The sequence below is a fragment of the Amblyraja radiata genome, chromosome 45 (assembly GCF_010909765.2).
Source record: "Amblyraja radiata isolate CabotCenter1 chromosome 45, sAmbRad1.1.pri, whole genome shotgun sequence".
Classification (NCBI taxonomy): domain Eukaryota; kingdom Metazoa; phylum Chordata; class Chondrichthyes; order Rajiformes; family Rajidae; genus Amblyraja; species Amblyraja radiata.
This window is the reverse complement of record NC_046000.1, coordinates 15,512,112-15,529,199: the sequence shown is the minus strand read 5'-3', so window position 1 is coordinate 15,529,199 and position 17,088 is coordinate 15,512,112. Positions and strand designations below refer to the sequence as shown.

At 53.3% G+C, this 17,088-nt stretch overlaps 1 protein-coding gene across 1 annotated transcript in view; it reads right to left on the bottom strand.

The window, feature by feature from the left end:
- Positions 1–17,088, bottom strand: part of LOC116968467 (neurexin-2-like) — a 240,277-nt gene that overhangs the window by 38,730 nt on the left and 184,459 nt on the right. Inside the window, exons 7-10 of the mRNA XM_033015231.1 lie at positions 8,834–8,995; positions 6,771–7,209; positions 4,177–4,560; positions 734–937 (exon numbers count right to left, since the gene is read on the bottom strand). Coding sequence (XP_032871122.1) covers positions 734–937; positions 4,177–4,560; positions 6,771–7,209; positions 8,834–8,995 — 1,189 coding nt within the window. The remainder of the gene's footprint in view (positions 1–733; positions 938–4,176; positions 4,561–6,770; positions 7,210–8,833; positions 8,996–17,088) is intronic.

Genomic DNA, 17,088 nt, shown 5'->3' with positions numbered 1-17,088 from the left:
GATCAAAGAGCTGGTGCCTTTACTGTGGGTAAGGATGGCTGAGAGGATTAGACTTAAAGACAGACACAGTGGTAACGAACAGATGAGATTGAGGGTTATGGAGCTGTTAAAAGATGGAACTGAAGAATGATTCAAGGAAACAGCTCAAGTTTTGCCCATTCACAGCAGCATGGAGCAGGGGCCAGACATTCATTGGCTAAACTTAGTTTAGTTTAGAGATACAGCGCGGAAACAGGCCCTTCGGCCCATCGAGTCCACGCCGACCAGCGATCCCCGCACACTAAGATTATCCTACACACACTAGGGAGAATTAACAGAAGCCAATTAGCTTACAAACCCGCACGTCTTTGGAGTGTGGGAGGAAACCTGAGCACCTGGGAAAAACCCACGCGGGTCACGGGAGAACGTGCAAACTCCGTACAGACAGCGCCCATGGTCAGGATGGGACCCGTGTCTCTGGCGCTGTGAGGCAGCAGCACTACCCGCTGTCCGTCCATGCCGCAGAAACATGACTGTTCCCGGGAACAGACTGGTAGAGGTCTGGTAGGAACATGGACACAGAGTGCTGGAGTAACTCAGCGGGACCGGCAGCATCTCTGGAGCGAAGGAAAGGGTGACATTTCGGGTCAAGACCCTTCTTCAGACTGTCTGGCTCCCTGCTAGCCAGCCGTTGAATGGTCAAGGCTTGGCTGCTGCCATCCCTGGGATGGAGGGCGGGTGGAGAGGGCGTTACCTAGGTTGACGGTCAGCTTGACCCGGCCACCGTCCAGCTCCAGCCGCAGGGTGTCTGCTGAGTCCTTGGACGTGGTGGCCATCAGGAGCCCGTACGCTCGCTGCGACATGAAGCGCAGGGAGATGTCCTCAGCCTCTGTGTGCATGACCATTGGCATCATGATCTTCAGGTACATGCTGCCATCGTAGCTCAGCACGGTGCCCTCTGTGGGTAGAAGCACACACACCACATACATACAACCAGGCAGACTCTTGCCCCAGCCGGCTGTCTGACCATTGTCCGCCGTTATGTCCGCGCCCGGCTGGTTTTAGAGGTGGACTACACGCTGTCCACGGGGGCCCTGGGACACCGCGTTTACAGTATTGGGTGCAGTTGTGGGCTCCATGTTATAGCAAACATGATGTCAAGCTGGAAAGGGTTCAGAGAAGATTCACCAGGATGTTGCCAGGACAAGAGGGTGTGAGCTACAGGGAGAGGTTGAGCAGGCTGGGACTCTACTCCTTGGAGCGCAGGAGGATGAGGGATGATCTTATAGATCATGAGAGGACTAGATCGGGTAGACCCACAGAGTCTCTTGCCCAGAGTAGGGGAATCGAGGGCCAGAGGACATGGGTTTAAGGTGAAGGGGGAAAGATTGGATACAAATCTGAGGGGTAACTTTTCCACACAGAGGGTGGTGGGTGTGTGGAACGAGCTGCCGGAGGAGGTAGTTGAGGCTGGGACTATCCCAACATTTAAGAAACAGTTAGACAGGTACATGGATAGGACAGGTTTGGAGGGATATGGACCAAACGCAGGCAGGAGGGACTAGTATAGATGGGACATGTTGGCCGATGTGGGCAAGTTGGGTCGAAGGGCCTGTTTCCCTGCTGTATCACTCTGTGACTCTATTTCCAGGACCGCTGGGCACCGTGGGGGAGTGGAATGTGTCCTAAATAAGGATGGGGAAATAATTATTGAATATTTAGAATGTAAGAATATTTGATTTACTTTGTATGATGGTGTTGGGCTTGTTTGTATTGTTTTGTATTGTACATATCATTTTTGTAAATAATTGATTAGAATTATTTTTGGTTAAAAAAGAGGCTAACTTTAGTTCATTGAGTCATAGAGTGATAACAGCGTGGAAACAGGCCCTTCATCCCAACTTGCCCACACCGGCCAACATGTCCCATCTACACTAGTCCCACCTGCCTGCATTTGGTCCCTATCCCTCCAAACCTGTCCTATCCATGGACCTGTCTGTTTCTTAAACGTTGGGATAGACCCAAAAAAGCTGATAGTTTTTACACTTCTATACCTTTAGCCTGATGACGAGTGTGGCGGGCGTGTGCAGTGTGGCGGGCGTGTGCAGTGTGGCGGGCGTGTGCAGTGTGGCGGGTGTGTGCAGTGTGGCGGGTGTGAGCCAGGTGACGAGTGTGGCGGGTGTGTGCAGTGTGGCGGGTGTGTGCAGTGTGGCGGGTGTGTGCAGTGTGGCGGGAGTGTGCAGTGTGGCGGGCGTGTGCAGTGTGGCGGGTGTGTGCAGTGTGGCGGGTGTGTGCAGTGTGGCGGGTGTGTGCAGTGTGGCGGGCGTGTGCAGTGTGGCGGGTGTGTGCAGGTGTGGCGGGTGTGTGCAGTGTGGCGGGTGTGTGCAGTGTGGCGGGTGTGTGCATTGTGGCGGGTTGTGGCAGTGTGGCGGGTGTGTGCAGGTGTGGCGGGTGTGTGCAGTGTGGCGGGTGTGAGCCAGGTGCGAGTGTGGCGGGTGTGTGCAGTGTGGGCGGGGTGTGTGCAGTGTGGCGGTGTGTGCAGTGTGGCGGGTATGTGCAGTGTGGCAGGTGTGTGCAGTGTGGCGGGTGTGTGCAGTGTGTGCAGTGTGGCGGGTGTGTGCAGTGTGGCGGGTGTGTGCAGTGTGGCGGGTGTGTGCAGTGTGGCGGGTGTGTGCAGTGTGTGCAGTGTGGCAGGTGTGTGCAGTGTGGCGGGTGTGTGCAGTGTGTGCAGTGTGGCGGGTGTGTGCAGTGTGGCGGGTGTGTGCAGTGTGGCGGGCGTGAGCAGTGTGGCGGGTGTGTGCAGTGTGGCGGGTGTGTGCAGTGTGGCGGGTGTGTGCAGTGTGTGCAGTGTGGCGGGTGTGTGCAGTGTGGCGGGTGTGTGCAGTGTGGCAGGTGTGTGCAGTGTGGCAGGTGTGTGCAGTGTGGCGGGTGTGTGCAGTGTGTGCAGTGTGGCGGGTGTGTGCAGTGTGGCGGGTGTGTGCAGTGTGGCGGGTGTGAGCCAGGTGACGAGTGTGGCGGGTGTGTGCAGTGTGGCGGGTGTGTGCAGTGTGCAGTGTGGCGGGTGTGAGCAGTGTGGCGGGTGTGAGCCAGGTGACGAGTGTGGCGGGTGTGTGCAGTGTGGCGGGTGTGTGCAGTGTGGCGGGTGTGTGCAGTGTGGCGGGTGTGTGCAGTGTGGCAGGTGTGTGCAGTGTGGCGGGTGTGTGCAGTGTGGCGGGTGTGTGCAGTGTGGCGGGTGTGTGCAGTGTGGCGGGTGTGTGCAGTGTGGCAGGTGTGTGCAGTGTGGCGGGTGTGTGCAGTGTGGCGGGCGTGTGCAGCGTGTGCAGTGTGGCGGGTGTGTGCAGTGTGGCGGGGGTGTGCAGTGTGGCGGGTGTGTGCAGTGTGGCGGGTGTGTGCAGTGTGGCGGGTGTGTGCAGTGTGGCGGGTGTGTGCAGTGTGGCGGGTGTGTGCAGTGTGGCAGGTGTGTGCAGTGTGGCGGGTGTGTGCAGTGTGGCGGGCGTGTGCAGCGTGTGCAGTGTGGCGGGTGTGTGCAGTGTGGCGGTGTGTGCAGTGTGGCGGGTGTGTGCAGTGTGGGGGGTGTGTGCAGTGTGGCGGGTGTGTGCAGTGTGGCGGGTGTGTGCAGTGTGGCGGGTGTGTGCAGTGTGGCGGGTGTGTGCAGTGTGGCGGGTGTGTGCAGTGTGGCGGGTGTGTGCAGTGTGGCGGGTGTGTGCAGTGTGGCGGGTGTGTAGTGTGTACAGTGTGTGCAGTGTGGCGGGTGTGTGCAGTGTGGCGGGTGTGTGCAGTGTGGCGGGTGTGTGCAGTGTGGCGGGTGTGTGCAGTGTGGCGGGTGTGTGCAGTGTGGCTGGTGTGTGCAGTGTGGCAGGTTTGTGCAGTGTGGCGGGTGTGAGCCAGGTGACGAGTGTGGCGGGTGTGAGCATGATGACGAATGTGTGCCTGATGGGAGAAGGGTGAACTCCTCCACTTGTGACCCGCCCCCTTTCCACACAAGCAGCGAGATGAGATGAGTTGGTCAATGGAGGGAGGATGGTTTGTGTGATGGTCGTAAGGTCATAAGTGATGGGAGTAGATTGAGGCCATTCGGCCCATTCAATCATGGCTGATATCTCTCTCCCTCCTAGCCCCACGGTCTGGGCTGCATTGTTCAGTTTAGTTGGGCAGGGCCAGGATGGGCTGAAGGGCCTGTTGCTGCACTGCACCCACCTGTCTCGCAGTTCTTGCCGAAGTAGCCGGTGCCGATACAGTCGCAGATGTAGCGGTTCCATCCCTCGCGGCAGCTGCCACCGTTGCGACAGGGCCTGGCGCCGCACTGTTTCAGCGTCTCGCGGGTGCAGAAGCCGCTGACCCCGCCGGTGTTCTGCACCTCGGCCAAGTGCCGCACGTCGCGGCTCTGCCCGTCGATGAACAGGTCGCGCACGCAGCCCACGTAGCCGTAGTTGAGGAACGCCGTCCACAGCTCCGGCGGCAGCAGCAGGTCCACCTTGTTGTCGGGCAGCCCACCCAGGTACATGGCGCTGTCTAGGTCCAGGATCTCACTCTCCCCATTAGCCACGAACGGCAGGTGCCGGCTGTTCACCGAGATCGAACCTGCCGGCAAGGACAGGGCAGACAGTCACAGCACTGACAACGCACACTCCCCCCCACCTTTCACCTTTAGTTCAGCACGGAATCAGGCACCAACCAGCAATTCCCGCACACTAACACTATCCTACACACACCAGGGACAATTTACACTAACCCTTCACCTCAACAGATGCTGTTTGTCAGTCTATGAGGGTGATCTTTGGACCATCCTACTCAACACTTCCCAAACTAGACGCATACTGCTGGAGTAACTAACTCAGCGGGACAGCAAGCATCTCTGGAGACAAGGAATGGGTGACGTTTCGGGTCGAGACCCTTCTTCAGACTGAGAGTCAGGGGAGAGGGAATCAAAGCCGGCACTGATGACCAAGGAAAGGTGGAGCCCACAATGGTCCATTGTTGGCTGTGGAATAGATGATAACAAAGGGATATAATGAGTGGGGTGGGGGAGGTGCGGAGAGGCAGAGAGAGAGAGAGTGTAAGGGTTCCCACCCTAGTCACCCAGCTCTTCCATTCCCTTGCCGCTGTTTAAACATGTTCTCCAACCTTCCCCGGGTCAACCTCCCATCCCACACTCACCAAGGATGAGATCCAACCCAGTCCGTGGATGAGAGGGCCCTGGACCATGGATGAGATACACCTTCGCTCAAGCCTGCCTAGACCTACGCGATCTCCCAGTTGCCAAACACTTGAATTTCCCTTCCCATTCCCACACTGATCTTTCTGTCCTGGGCCTCCTCCACTGTCAGAGTGAGGCCACACGCAAATTGGAGGAACAGCACCTCATATTTCACTTGGGCAGCTTACACCCCAGTGGTATGAATAGTGATTTCTCTAATGTCAAGTAGCCTAGACTTCCCCTCTCATTCAATCCCTCCTCCACCCAAGTTGTACCAGTTTCAAAGTCGTCTTGTTGAGTCTCATAGGAACATAGAAAATAGGTGCAGGAGGAGGCCATTCGGCCCTTTGAGCCAGCACCGCCATTCATTGTGATCATGGCTGATCATCCCCTATTAATAACCCGTGCCTGCCTTCTCCCCATATCCCTTGACTCCACTAGCCCCTAGAGCTCTATCTAACTCTCTCTTAAATCCATCCAGTGACTTGGCCTCCACTGCCCTCTGTGGCAGGGAATTCCACAAATTCACAACTCTCTGGGTGAAAAAAAAAATTCTCACCTCAGCCTTAAATGACCTCACCTTTATTCTAAGACCATGGCCCCTGGTTCTGGACTCACCCAACATTGGGAACATTTTTCCTGCATCTAGCTTGTCTAGTCCTTTTTTCATTGTCTCATTTCAGTCTCATTGTCAGCAACTCGTGTTCACCCAGCCAACAATGGCCTGTTTCCTTTATAATCGGTACTTTTCTGCATATCTTTCATCCATTTGTTCGACATCTCTCTACATCACCGTCTATATCTCTCTTTTCCCTCTCCCCTGACTCTCAGTCTGAAGAAGGCTCTCGACCTAAAACGTCACCTATCCATGTTCCCCACAGATGCTGCCTGACCCGCTGAGTTACTCCAGCACTCTGTGAAACGTCACCTATCCATGTTCCCCACAGATGCTGCCTGACTCGCTGAGTTACTCCAGTACTCTGTGAAATGCAACCTATCCATGTTCCCCACAGATGCTGCCTGACCCGCTGAGTTACTCCAGCACTCTGTGAAACGTCACCTATCCATGTTCCCCACAGATGCTGCCTGACCCGCTGAGTTACTCCAGCACTCTGTGAAACGTCACCTATCCATGTTCTCCACAGATGCTGCCTGACCCGCTGAGTTATGGTGCAGCAGCATCTATGGAGCGAAGGAAATAGGCAACGTTTCGGGCCGAAATCCTTCTAGAAATAGGCAACGTTTCGGGTCGAAACCCTTCCGGGTTTCGGCCCGAAACGTTGCCTATTTCTTTAGCTCCATAGATGCTGCTGCACCCGCTGAGTTACTCCAGCACTCTGTGAAACGTCACCTATCCATGTTCCCCACAGATGCTGCCTGACCCGCTGAGTTACTCCAGCACTCTGTGAAACGTCACCTATCCATGTTCTCCACAGATGCTGCCTGACCCGCTGAGTTACTCCAGCTTTTTGTGTCCGTCTTGTCCAACCATTGGTGGCTTTGTGCCACGTTGTGTGACGTACACCCCTTCACCAGGTCCCCACCGCCCCTCACACCTCGGCCCCTGTAGCTCCACCACCCGCCCCACGCCCACCTGAGCGCCCGTCTCGCTGGAAGTCCACGTGACACCACTCTCCGTCGTTGACCTTCTTGTTGGTGGCGCGGACTTTGATGGCTCCTGAGCCCATGTCGAGCAGGAGGAAGAGGAAGCCATCCAGCAGCTCCATGGCAAAGTAGTCCACCTTCTGCAGCCGCTCGCCACGATTCTCCTTCGGGTGCTGCGGCTTGCCGTGGCTGAACAGCAAGAGGCCGCTGGGCTCCGTGGTGCAGAAGTCGAAGGAGATGGAGCCCGTCTTCTTGGTGTTCCACTTGGGGAGGGAGATGAAGGCTTCGGGGGCCTCGAAGGTGACGGGGTCCAAGGCTGCCACGTCCTCGCACTTGAACAGGAGATCCCCGTGCACCTTCATCTTGGAGTCACCTTCCTTCGCCAGTCGTGACAGCTCCAGTTTAAAGTCGTTGTTCTTGTAGACAACCTGAGCAAAAGACAAGCAGTTTCAGTAAGACCATCGCCACAGGTAGCCAGTGCCTGGCCAGTGTCTAGCCAAGACCATCGCCACAGGTAGCCAGTGCCTGGCCAAGACCATCGCCACAGGTAGCCAGTGTCTAGCCAAGACCATCGCCACAGGTAGCCAGTGTCTAGCCAAGACCATCGCCACAGGTAGCCAGTGTCTAGCCAAGACCATCGCCACAGGTAGCCAGTGCCTGGCCAAGACCATCGCCACAGGTAGCCAGTGCCTGGCCAAGACCATCGCCACAGGTAGCCAAGCCTAGCCAGTGCCTGGCCAAGACCATCGCCACAGGTAGCCAAGCCTAGCCAGTGCCTGGCCAAGACCATCGCCACAGGTAGCCAAGCCTAGCCAGTGCCTAGCCAAGACCATCGCCACAGGCAGCCAGTGCCTGGCCAAGATTCATCCTCAGTGACGTACAAACTCCGTACAGACTCCACACAATGGAGTGTCACGGTGGTGCAGTGGTGGAGTACTGCCTCACAGCGCCGGAGACCCAGGTTCGACCTGGGGTGCTGCCTGTATGGAGTTTGCACGTTCTCCCTGTGACCTGCCTGGGTTTTCTCCGGGTGCTCTGGTTTCCTCCCACTCCAAACATGTGCAGTTTTGTAGGTTAATTGGCTTGGTATAAAATGTAAATTGTCCCCAGTGTGTGTAGGGCAGTGTTAGTGTGCGGGGATCGCTGGTCGGCGCGGATGCAGTGGGCCGAGGGGCCTGTTTCTACACCGTATCTGTAGAGTGTTGTACGGGGGGATCGCTGGTCAGCACGGATGCAGTGGGCTGAAGGGCCTGTTTCTACACCGTATCTGTAGAGTGTTGTACGGGGGGATCGCTGGTCAGCACGGACCCGGTGGGCTGAAGGGCCTGTTTCCGTGCTGTATCTGTAGAGTGTTGTACGGGGGGATCGCTGGTCAGCACGAACGCAGTTGGCTGAAGGGCCTGTTTCCGTGCTGTATCTGTAGAGTGTTGTACGGGGGGATCGCTGGTCAGCACGGATGCAGTGGGCTGAAGGGCCTGTTTCCGTGCTGTATCTGTAGAGTGTTGTACGGGGGGATCGCTGGTCGGCACGGACCCGGTGGGCCGAAGGGCCTGTTTCCGTGCTGTATCTGTAGAGTGTTGTACGGGGGGATCGCTGGTCAGCACGGACGCAGTTGGCTAAGGGACCTTTCCACACCGTATCTGTAGAGTGTTGTACGGGGGGATCGCTGGTCGGCACGGACCCGGTGGGCCGAAGGGCCTGTTTCTGTGCTGTATCTGTAGAGTGTTGTATGGGGGGATCGCTGGTCGGCACGGACGCAGTTGGCTGAAGGGCCTGTTTCCGTGCCGTATCTGTAGAGTGTTGTACGGGGGGATCGCTGGTCGGCACGGACCCGGTGGGCCGAAGGGCCTGTTTCCGTGCTGTATCTGTAGAGTGTTGTACGGGGGGGGATCGCTGGTCAGCACGGATGCAGTGGGCTGAAGGGCCTGTTTCCGTGCTGTATCTGTAGAGTGTTGTACGGGGGGGTCGCTGGTCGGTGCAGACGCAGTTGGCTAAGGGGCCTGTTCCCACACCGTATCTGTAGACTATAGTTGGATCACTGGCCATACTCACATCCTTCAGGCATCCCATGAAGTTGTTACTGACGGGAGAGCCAGGGAGGTCGGCCGTGCTCGGGCTGCCCCCGATGTAGAAGAAGTCATCAGAGCCCAGCATGGTGTAGTCCTCCTGCGTGTACCCTGTGGTGGTCAGGATCCCGTCCACCGATATCGTCACCTGCCCAGAAACGTTCAGCGGTGGGGGAGGGAGAGTCGGGGGGGAGGGGGGAGGAAGCAAAAGGTGGGATAGAATCTATTACCAACAGGACTAAGCAGAGTGACGGATACCCGGGCTGAGCGGAGGCTGTCCATTTTCATGTCTGCTTTCATTAGGCACACCTTGCAGCAACTGAGGAGAGTGGAGCACAGGGTCTGATGGTTTGAAGGTTGCTCCAGAAACTCTGGCCAGCGGTTAGAGTCTCTCTCTGTCCCAACTCTAAGCTTCCCTGGAATCCACACTCACATCACTCCTTAACCGTAGAAATTCCCGGGAGTGTGTCCTCGACTTGTGGGGTGGCTGCTTGTAATTTAACCCTTGGTGTCCAGGTATCCCACCCATCCCGCTTAAAGCTAAATGCCGCAGGTGCTGGGAATGTGCGGTAAAAATCAAGAACGCTGGAGGCACTCGGCGGGCCAGGCAGCATCTGTGAGACACAAACACGAGCAGAGATCCCATTCTCCTCTGTACATTGTGTGGGGAGGAACAGCAGATGCTGGTTTAAATCAAAGAGGGACACACAAAATGCTGGAGTAACTCAGCGGGACAGGCAGCATCTCTGGAGAGAAGAATGGGTGACGTTTCGGGTCGAGATCTGGTCTGTCTGAAGAAGGGTCTCGACCCGAAACGTCGCCCATTCCTTCTCTCCAGAGATGCTGCCTGTCCCGCTGAGTTACTCCAGCATTTTGTGTCTCATCTGTACACTCTCCAGGAGGGAAGGTCCCCAAATGACACAAGGCGGGGTGCAAGGCCAACTGCTGGAGGTCTGGAAATCCCTGCCCATTGTAAGAGTGGTGAGAGTAGAGGCAACCAGGGTCTTGTGTGGGCCAGCCCTTTCCCTCCACAGATGCTGCCTGACCTGCTGAGTTCTCCAGCGCTCTGTTTTTGCTCCAGTTTCCAACACCTGTGGTCATTTGTCCCCAATACAGAAAACCTATTCTGCTTCTCTCTCCCGTTCCTTACTCAATCCAACTTCTCCACCCACCTTCATCTCCTGCCTCCCATCCCACCCCTCTCCCTCTCCCCTACCTTCTGTAACCGCCCTGTCTCTCAGTTCAGCTGCTCATCCACCCGTCTGCTGAGTGTGTTTCTATCTTCACGGCAGCTGCCTGACCCACCGAGTAGAGTTACAGTTCCCTTGCTAACATTAACCAGGACCATGGCTAACAATGGCCTCTCTCTCTGTCTCTATCTCTCCTGACCCTGTGAATCTGCCATGATTGAATGGCGGAGTAGACTCGATGGGCTGAATGGCCTAGTTCTGCTACTATCACTTATGATTGTAAGTGATAGCAGCAGAATTAGGCCATTCGGCCCATCAAGTCTACTCCACCATTCAATCATGGCTGATCTATCTCTCCCTCCTAACCCCATTCTCCTGCCTTCTCCCCATAACCCCTGACAACCGTATTAGTCAAGAATCTATCTATCTCTGTCTTAAAAATATCCACTGACTTGGCCTCCACAGCCGTCTGTGGCAAAGAATTCCACAGATTCACCACCCTCTGACTAAAGAAATTCTTCATCGTCTCCTTCCCAAAGGAATGTCCTTTAATTCTGAGGCTGTGCCCTCTGGTCCTAGACTCTCCCACAGGTGGAAACATCCTCTCTACATCCATTCACCATCCAGATTCACCGTGGCACATCTCTTCGGGGGACAAGGCAGCATGATAACACTGTCACCCCTTTCCCTATCTCCCTGCACCCCAGGAATCTGTTCTCTCCCACACAGCAAGGTCCCTCTCATTCTCCCGGGCCCCTCTCTACAGCACCAGTCAGCCTTGCTGCATGTCTTTGGGCTTTGGACACAACAACTTGTGAATCATCTGCTCTGGGCCCTTGTTGCAAATGGTCCTCTTGTGTCCCGCCTCAACCCTCACTGCCCCTTCCTTCCTTTCTTCCTCTTCAAGCCATCAGACCCCGCATCATCGTGAAACTCATCTGTTGGCGTCGGGCCGGAAGGGAAATGCTCGGATTCCAGCCACCGTCTACGAGAGGGGTGTTTTTCGAGGGGCTGCAAGGGGATGAAATCAGAACCAGTGTGACACAGTAACTGCCGGTGTTGTTTCCACATGGATAATCTCCAGGCTGGCAGTCTCTGCACTGTCCAGCTGAATGCTGCAAGCCCTGTGTGACATCTCCAGCTTCCCCTTGAATGTACGTTCGCCCCTGGCTCTTCCCTGGAGAAAACCATGGTGATCATTGGGAGAACGTGCAGACTCTGCACAGTCAGCACCCGTAGTGTAGTCAGGATGGAACGAGGGTCCCTGGTGCTCATGCCACCGTGCCGCCCCTGTCTACTGACTTCATTCCCGACCTGCAACCTAACCAGAGCGATTCCATGGATTTGCAGCTCCAACAAGGAGATGTGAAGATCATCACAAAATGCTGGAGTAACTCAGCGGGACAGGCAGGCAGCATCTCTGGAGAGAAGGAATGGGTGACGTTTCGGGTCGAGACCCTTCTTCAGACTGAAGGTTTGAAAGTTGGACGTGCGGTCTAACAGCCCCCCCCCCCCCCCCCCCCCCCGATCCGTGGCAACGTTCCTCATCTCCAACAAGTGTGGTGAAAAGACCACCCACTCTCATCGACAGTGGGGTCTGAATTTATTGCCTCTGCCTAACTGCCCCTTACGTTGCTACCTTGCTTGGACCTTTCCAGAGAGATGCCAAGTCTGGGAATCTCCTCCATTTAATCCATTTTGTATCTTCTGGGAAGTTCATGAAATCTCCAATTGACAGAATCTGGGAAGAGACATTTTTCCAGTTCCCATACTAAAGAAGGAGAGGGCTCTGGAGAATATACTGGCCAAGGAGGGCAAATTCCCTTCCCTGACCTGGTTTTATGACACTCTAATATCTTCACGATCTTCAGGGCGTACTGCTGACAATCCTGACTACGGGTGCTGTCTGTTCGGAGTTTGCACGTTCTCCCCGTGACCTGCCTGGGTTTTCTCCGGGTGCTCCGGTTTTCTCCCATGCCCCTAAGACGTGCAGGTTTGTAGGTTAATTGGCTTGGTGTAAATGTAAATTATCCCTAGTGTGTGTAGGATAGTGTAACTCATAGAGTGATACAGTGTGGAAACAGGCCCTGATTGTGGATGATCAGCCATGATCATATTGAATGGCGGTGCTGGCTCGAAGGGCCAAATGGCCTACTCCTGCATCCATTTTCTATGTTTCTACAACTAGTGACCAGTGGTTTGAAGTAACCAGCTTTAGTGTCACCACAAATAAATAAATAGTAAATAACAACCTCTGTGAATGTTTGCTTGTGATCTCCTGACACTATCTGACTGTCAAGTGTGAAAAACTATTTCATCTAATTCTACTCGCTTCATTCCTTTGATCGATGCATCTTTGCAAGGTCTTAATGCATGATAGCCCATCGCCTAAACCTATGGCTTTCGTGAACAAATTGCGGGATCCGTGCCCGATTTTATCATTCCCTAGACCTCATTTGTTTGTTGGAGGTCGTCGGAGGAAACGTGATTAGATAAGGCAGGACATCTGAAATAAAACAGAACATGCTGGTAACACTCAGCTGGTCAGGCAGCATCTGTGGAGAGAAACAGGATTAATGCTTCAGGTGGGCTAATATTCTTTCTTGCTGACTATCCGACTTAGTGATTCCAGCATTATTTTGTCCTGTTTTAGATTAGATTCACTGTATTATGGGACAGTCTAACAAGTCTGTTGTTGAACAAAGGGGGAATCAGCAACCTGGGGAGTAATCCAAGCAGGAACACAGCACTCGAGGGACTCTGTCTGATTCACTGGTTCTGATTTCTGATCCTTGCAGGAGAATATTAGTGGCAACAAAGTAAAGAAGCAATTGTCAGACACAAAAATGGCCTTTGTCATAGCCACAGTTCTGTTAATTGTATTAGTAGTAAGGGCAACTGGTTGAGAGTGCATTCCAAAATGACCCACCAGTGATCACAGGCCATGCAAGAAATGGCTTTGCAAGTTCAGACATGCAGCGCCTTGCAACAGCAAACACAGCTTCATGCGATGGTAAAATAAACAGCACCAAACACACAGAGTGACAGAATTCATTTTTAAAGAGGAGATGGGCGGAGAGTAAAGGCAGCCGCAGACCGGGCATCTGGTGGGGATTCTCCCGTTTGGGATGTGAAGTGAAGCTGGACTGGCCCCAGGCTGGACGAGGCAGATCTGCCTGGCATCAGCGATCGAGGAGATCAGTGGAAAGGTGGCCGTCAAATCTCTCGTTCGCCTCTTGGGCATCGTAGGTCACACTGACCCATCCGTGCCACAGAGACAGGGGGTGTTGTGTGCCGTCGATCGGTCCCCCATCCAGTGATCCTCTTGCACAAGAAACCCAGCCTGGGGTTAACGGCTCTCGAGACCAAACGCCCACGGGCAGGGCGACTGAAACGTGCTTCAGAAAACTCACTGGCTGTGGAGGTTCACTTTATTGCAGCCGATTGTGGAAGCAGAGAGTATGGAAGTCCAAGAAATGGCAGACAGTAGTGGGCGTAGACCAGACCATCAAATATACAAACCAACCTCCCTTACATCGACTCCATCTACACCTCACGCTGTCTCAGCAAGGCCAGCAGACCAGACCATCAAATATACAAACCAACCTCCCTTACACCGACTCCATCTACACCTCACGCTGCCTTGGCAAGGCCAGCAGACCAGACCATCACACAAACCAACCTCCCTTCCATCCACCGACTCCATCTACACCTCACGCTGCCTCAGCAAGGCCAGCAGCATCATCAAGGACCAGTCTCACCCAGGCCACTCCCTCTTTTCCCCTCTCCCATCAGGCAAGAGGTACTGAAGTGTGAAAAGGCACACCTCCAGATTCAGGGACAGTTTCTTCTCAGCTGTTATCAGGCAACTGAACCGTCCTCTCACCAACCAGAGAGCGGTGACTATCTTCGTCTTTGATGTCCCTCGGACTATCCTTGACCGGACTTTGCTGGCTTCATCTTGCACTAAACGTTATTCCCTTATCATGTGTCTACAGACTGTAAATGGATCTATTGTAATCATGTATTGTCTTTCTGCTGACTGGTTAGCACGCAACAAAAAGCTTTTCACTGTACCTCGGTACACGTGACAGTAAATTGAACTGATTGTCACGTGTACCGAGGTACAGTGAAAAGCTTTCGTTGCGGTCAGCAGAAAGATGATTACAATCGAGCCTAGACATAAATGCTGGAGAAACTCAGCGGGTGAGGCAGGATCTATGGAGCGAAGGAATAGGTGACGTTTCGGGTCGAGACCCTCCTTCAGACATCGAGCCGTTCACAATGTATAGGTAAGAAATGTTGCTGTAGATTTAATAGTGTGGAGCGATTGTAATATGTGATTGTGGATCTGCCTCTGAGCCTTGAGTCGCCTGAGTTGTACCTTGGTAGGCGTGGGTGTGACGAGACCGTTTGCTGAATGATGTTCTCAATCCCCTTGTGCCGGGCAAAGACCAGACTGACACCAGCAAATCCAGTGATCAGACAGATTTGATCACAGAGCACACATCACACGATGGATGGATGTACTCCCTAGACACCCATCAATTGCCAACGACTTATAACTGCAATTATGCAAAATGCCTCTGTTTTTACAGCCTGCTATTATTTAACAATGAGCTGTTCAAGCGGAAAAGACAACCTTGATCTGTTTGCCACTCGTCGCCCATCGGGTCACACAATTTCAACAAATGTATTTCTGTTAAATTGAATCATAGCCCAGGTTCAGCAGAGACCCAGGCAATGCAGACCAGCTGAATATCTTCCTGAATACTCAATCTAGCTGCAAGACTCCAATTGGAACTGTTCAGTTTCAGTTTATTGTCACGTGTACCGAGGTACAGTGAAAAGCTTTTGTTGCGTGCTATCCACTCAGTAGAAAGACCATACGTGACCCATTGTGTCAATGTGTTTGTGGGACTGCTTTCAATAAATGCCTTTGATAGCACCTTAGAAGGCTTAGGCTGTTCGGCAAGGCCCCAACAACTCTCACCAACTTCTACAGATGCACCGTAGAAAGCATTTGATCGGGATGCATCGCAGAATGGTTTGGGAACAACCCCATCCAAGACCACAAGAAATTGTAGAGAGTTGTGGACAGTTGCAGCCCAGACCATCACACACACACAAACCAACCTCCCTTCCATCGACTCCATCTACACCTCATGCTGCCTCGGCAAGGCCAGCAGCATAATCAAGGACCAGTCAGTCTCACCCAGGTCTCTCCCTCTTCTCCCCTCTCCCATCGGCCTAGTGGTACAGAAGTGTGAAAACTCCAGCAATTTGTCCATCACCCTGGTATATCCAGGTCCAAGAATGATCCCAGGAATGAGTGGGTTAACATATGATGAGCATTTGATGGCAGTGGGCCTGTACTCGCTGGAGTTTAGAAGAATGAGAGGGAACCTAGAGTGGATGTGGAGAGGATGTTTCCACCAGTGGGAGAGTCTAGGACCAGAGGGCAAAGCCTCAGAATTAAAGGACGTTCATTTAGGAAGGAGATGAGGAGGAATTTCTTTAGTCAGAGGGTGGTGAATCTGTGGAATTCTTTGCCACAGACGGTGGTGGAGGCCACAAGTAAATAGATATATTTAAGGCAGAGATAGATAGATTCTTGATTAGTGCGGGTGTCAGGGGTTATGGGGAGAAGGCAGTAGGAGGGAGAGATAGATCAGCCGTGATTGAATGGCGGAGTAGACTTGATGGGTTGAATGATCTAATTCTGCTCCTATCAATTATGACCACAGGTGTTGAGGATGGCCGTTCACCGCATGGTTATACATCATGACCCCATGAAGCCGCAGCTCACTAGTCTGGACTTGACAACAACCTCCAATCCAAAACCCTAGAGTTTTCGCCACCTTTGGCGTTGGTTTGTGAAACAACTCTTGCTGAAAGCCAGCCCCTGAATCACACTGGTAAATTTACAATCATGGGGTCCTGTATCTGAGGGCTTGAGATAGCAGCAAATTTGTCCTGAAGATAGACACAAAATGCTGGAATAACTCAGCGGGACAGGCAGCATCTCTGGAGAGAAGGAATGGGTGATGTTTCGGGTCCAGACCCTTCTTCATACTGAGAATCAGGGGAGAGGGAGACAGACTTGGGCAGTTTACACCCCAGCGGTATGAATATTGATTTCTCTAACTTCTCTAACCCTTGCTTGACCTCTCTCTCCATCCCTCCCCCATCCCTGTTCTCCGACCAGGGACTGTCCCCTTCACTAAAGTTTGATCTGTTTGCTTTGATGTCACCTCCTCCCAGCGAACAATGATCTATTCTACATTTTCCTTGGCCTCATCTCTTTTGATCTTTCGTTTTCACACCTTACCCTTCCATATCTCTGTGTCTCCCTCTCCCCTGACTCTCAGTCCGAAGAAGGGTCTGGCCCCAAAATCTCACCCATTCCTTCTCTCCAGAGACCCTGCCTGTCCCGCTGAGTTACTCCAGCGTTTTGTGTGTATCTTCGGTGTAAACCAGCATCTGCAGTTCCTTCCGAAACAAACGTGATCTATCCTGGGCCCAAGATAAGTTTCTTTCACATTTAATCTCCTGAATTTGCAAGGAAACTCTCTGCTGTCACTCAATGTAACCAGCAGGTTCAAAGCTTTTGAAAGCACTTTTAGTGAATTAAAGGATATCTGTTTTGACTAAGTGTGTCTTTTTCTGCAGTAAATCCAATTTCAAACTGCACCAATTTCACATGTCAGGCTCTGATCATGATAAATGTGTAATCAAAGAAACTTGAACATTAGACAGGATCAGCAAATGAATACACGTTGAGGTCTTTCCCCCCCCCCACCCCCCATCAGTCTGAAGAAGGGTTTCGGCCCGAAACGTCGCCTATTTCCTTCGCTCCATAGATGCTGCTGCACCCGCTGAGTTTCCCCAGCAATTTTGTGTACACACGTTGAGGTCTGTCTGCTCACTATTCCTTAACCTCTCCCTGTATTGCTTCATCGTTCAACCACATGCCTTCCAAAGAGCCTCCTTGCTGAACGAGTATTCCCAGCTCCGTAGATTAGCTTGAGTTGATTCATCTGAACCGCTC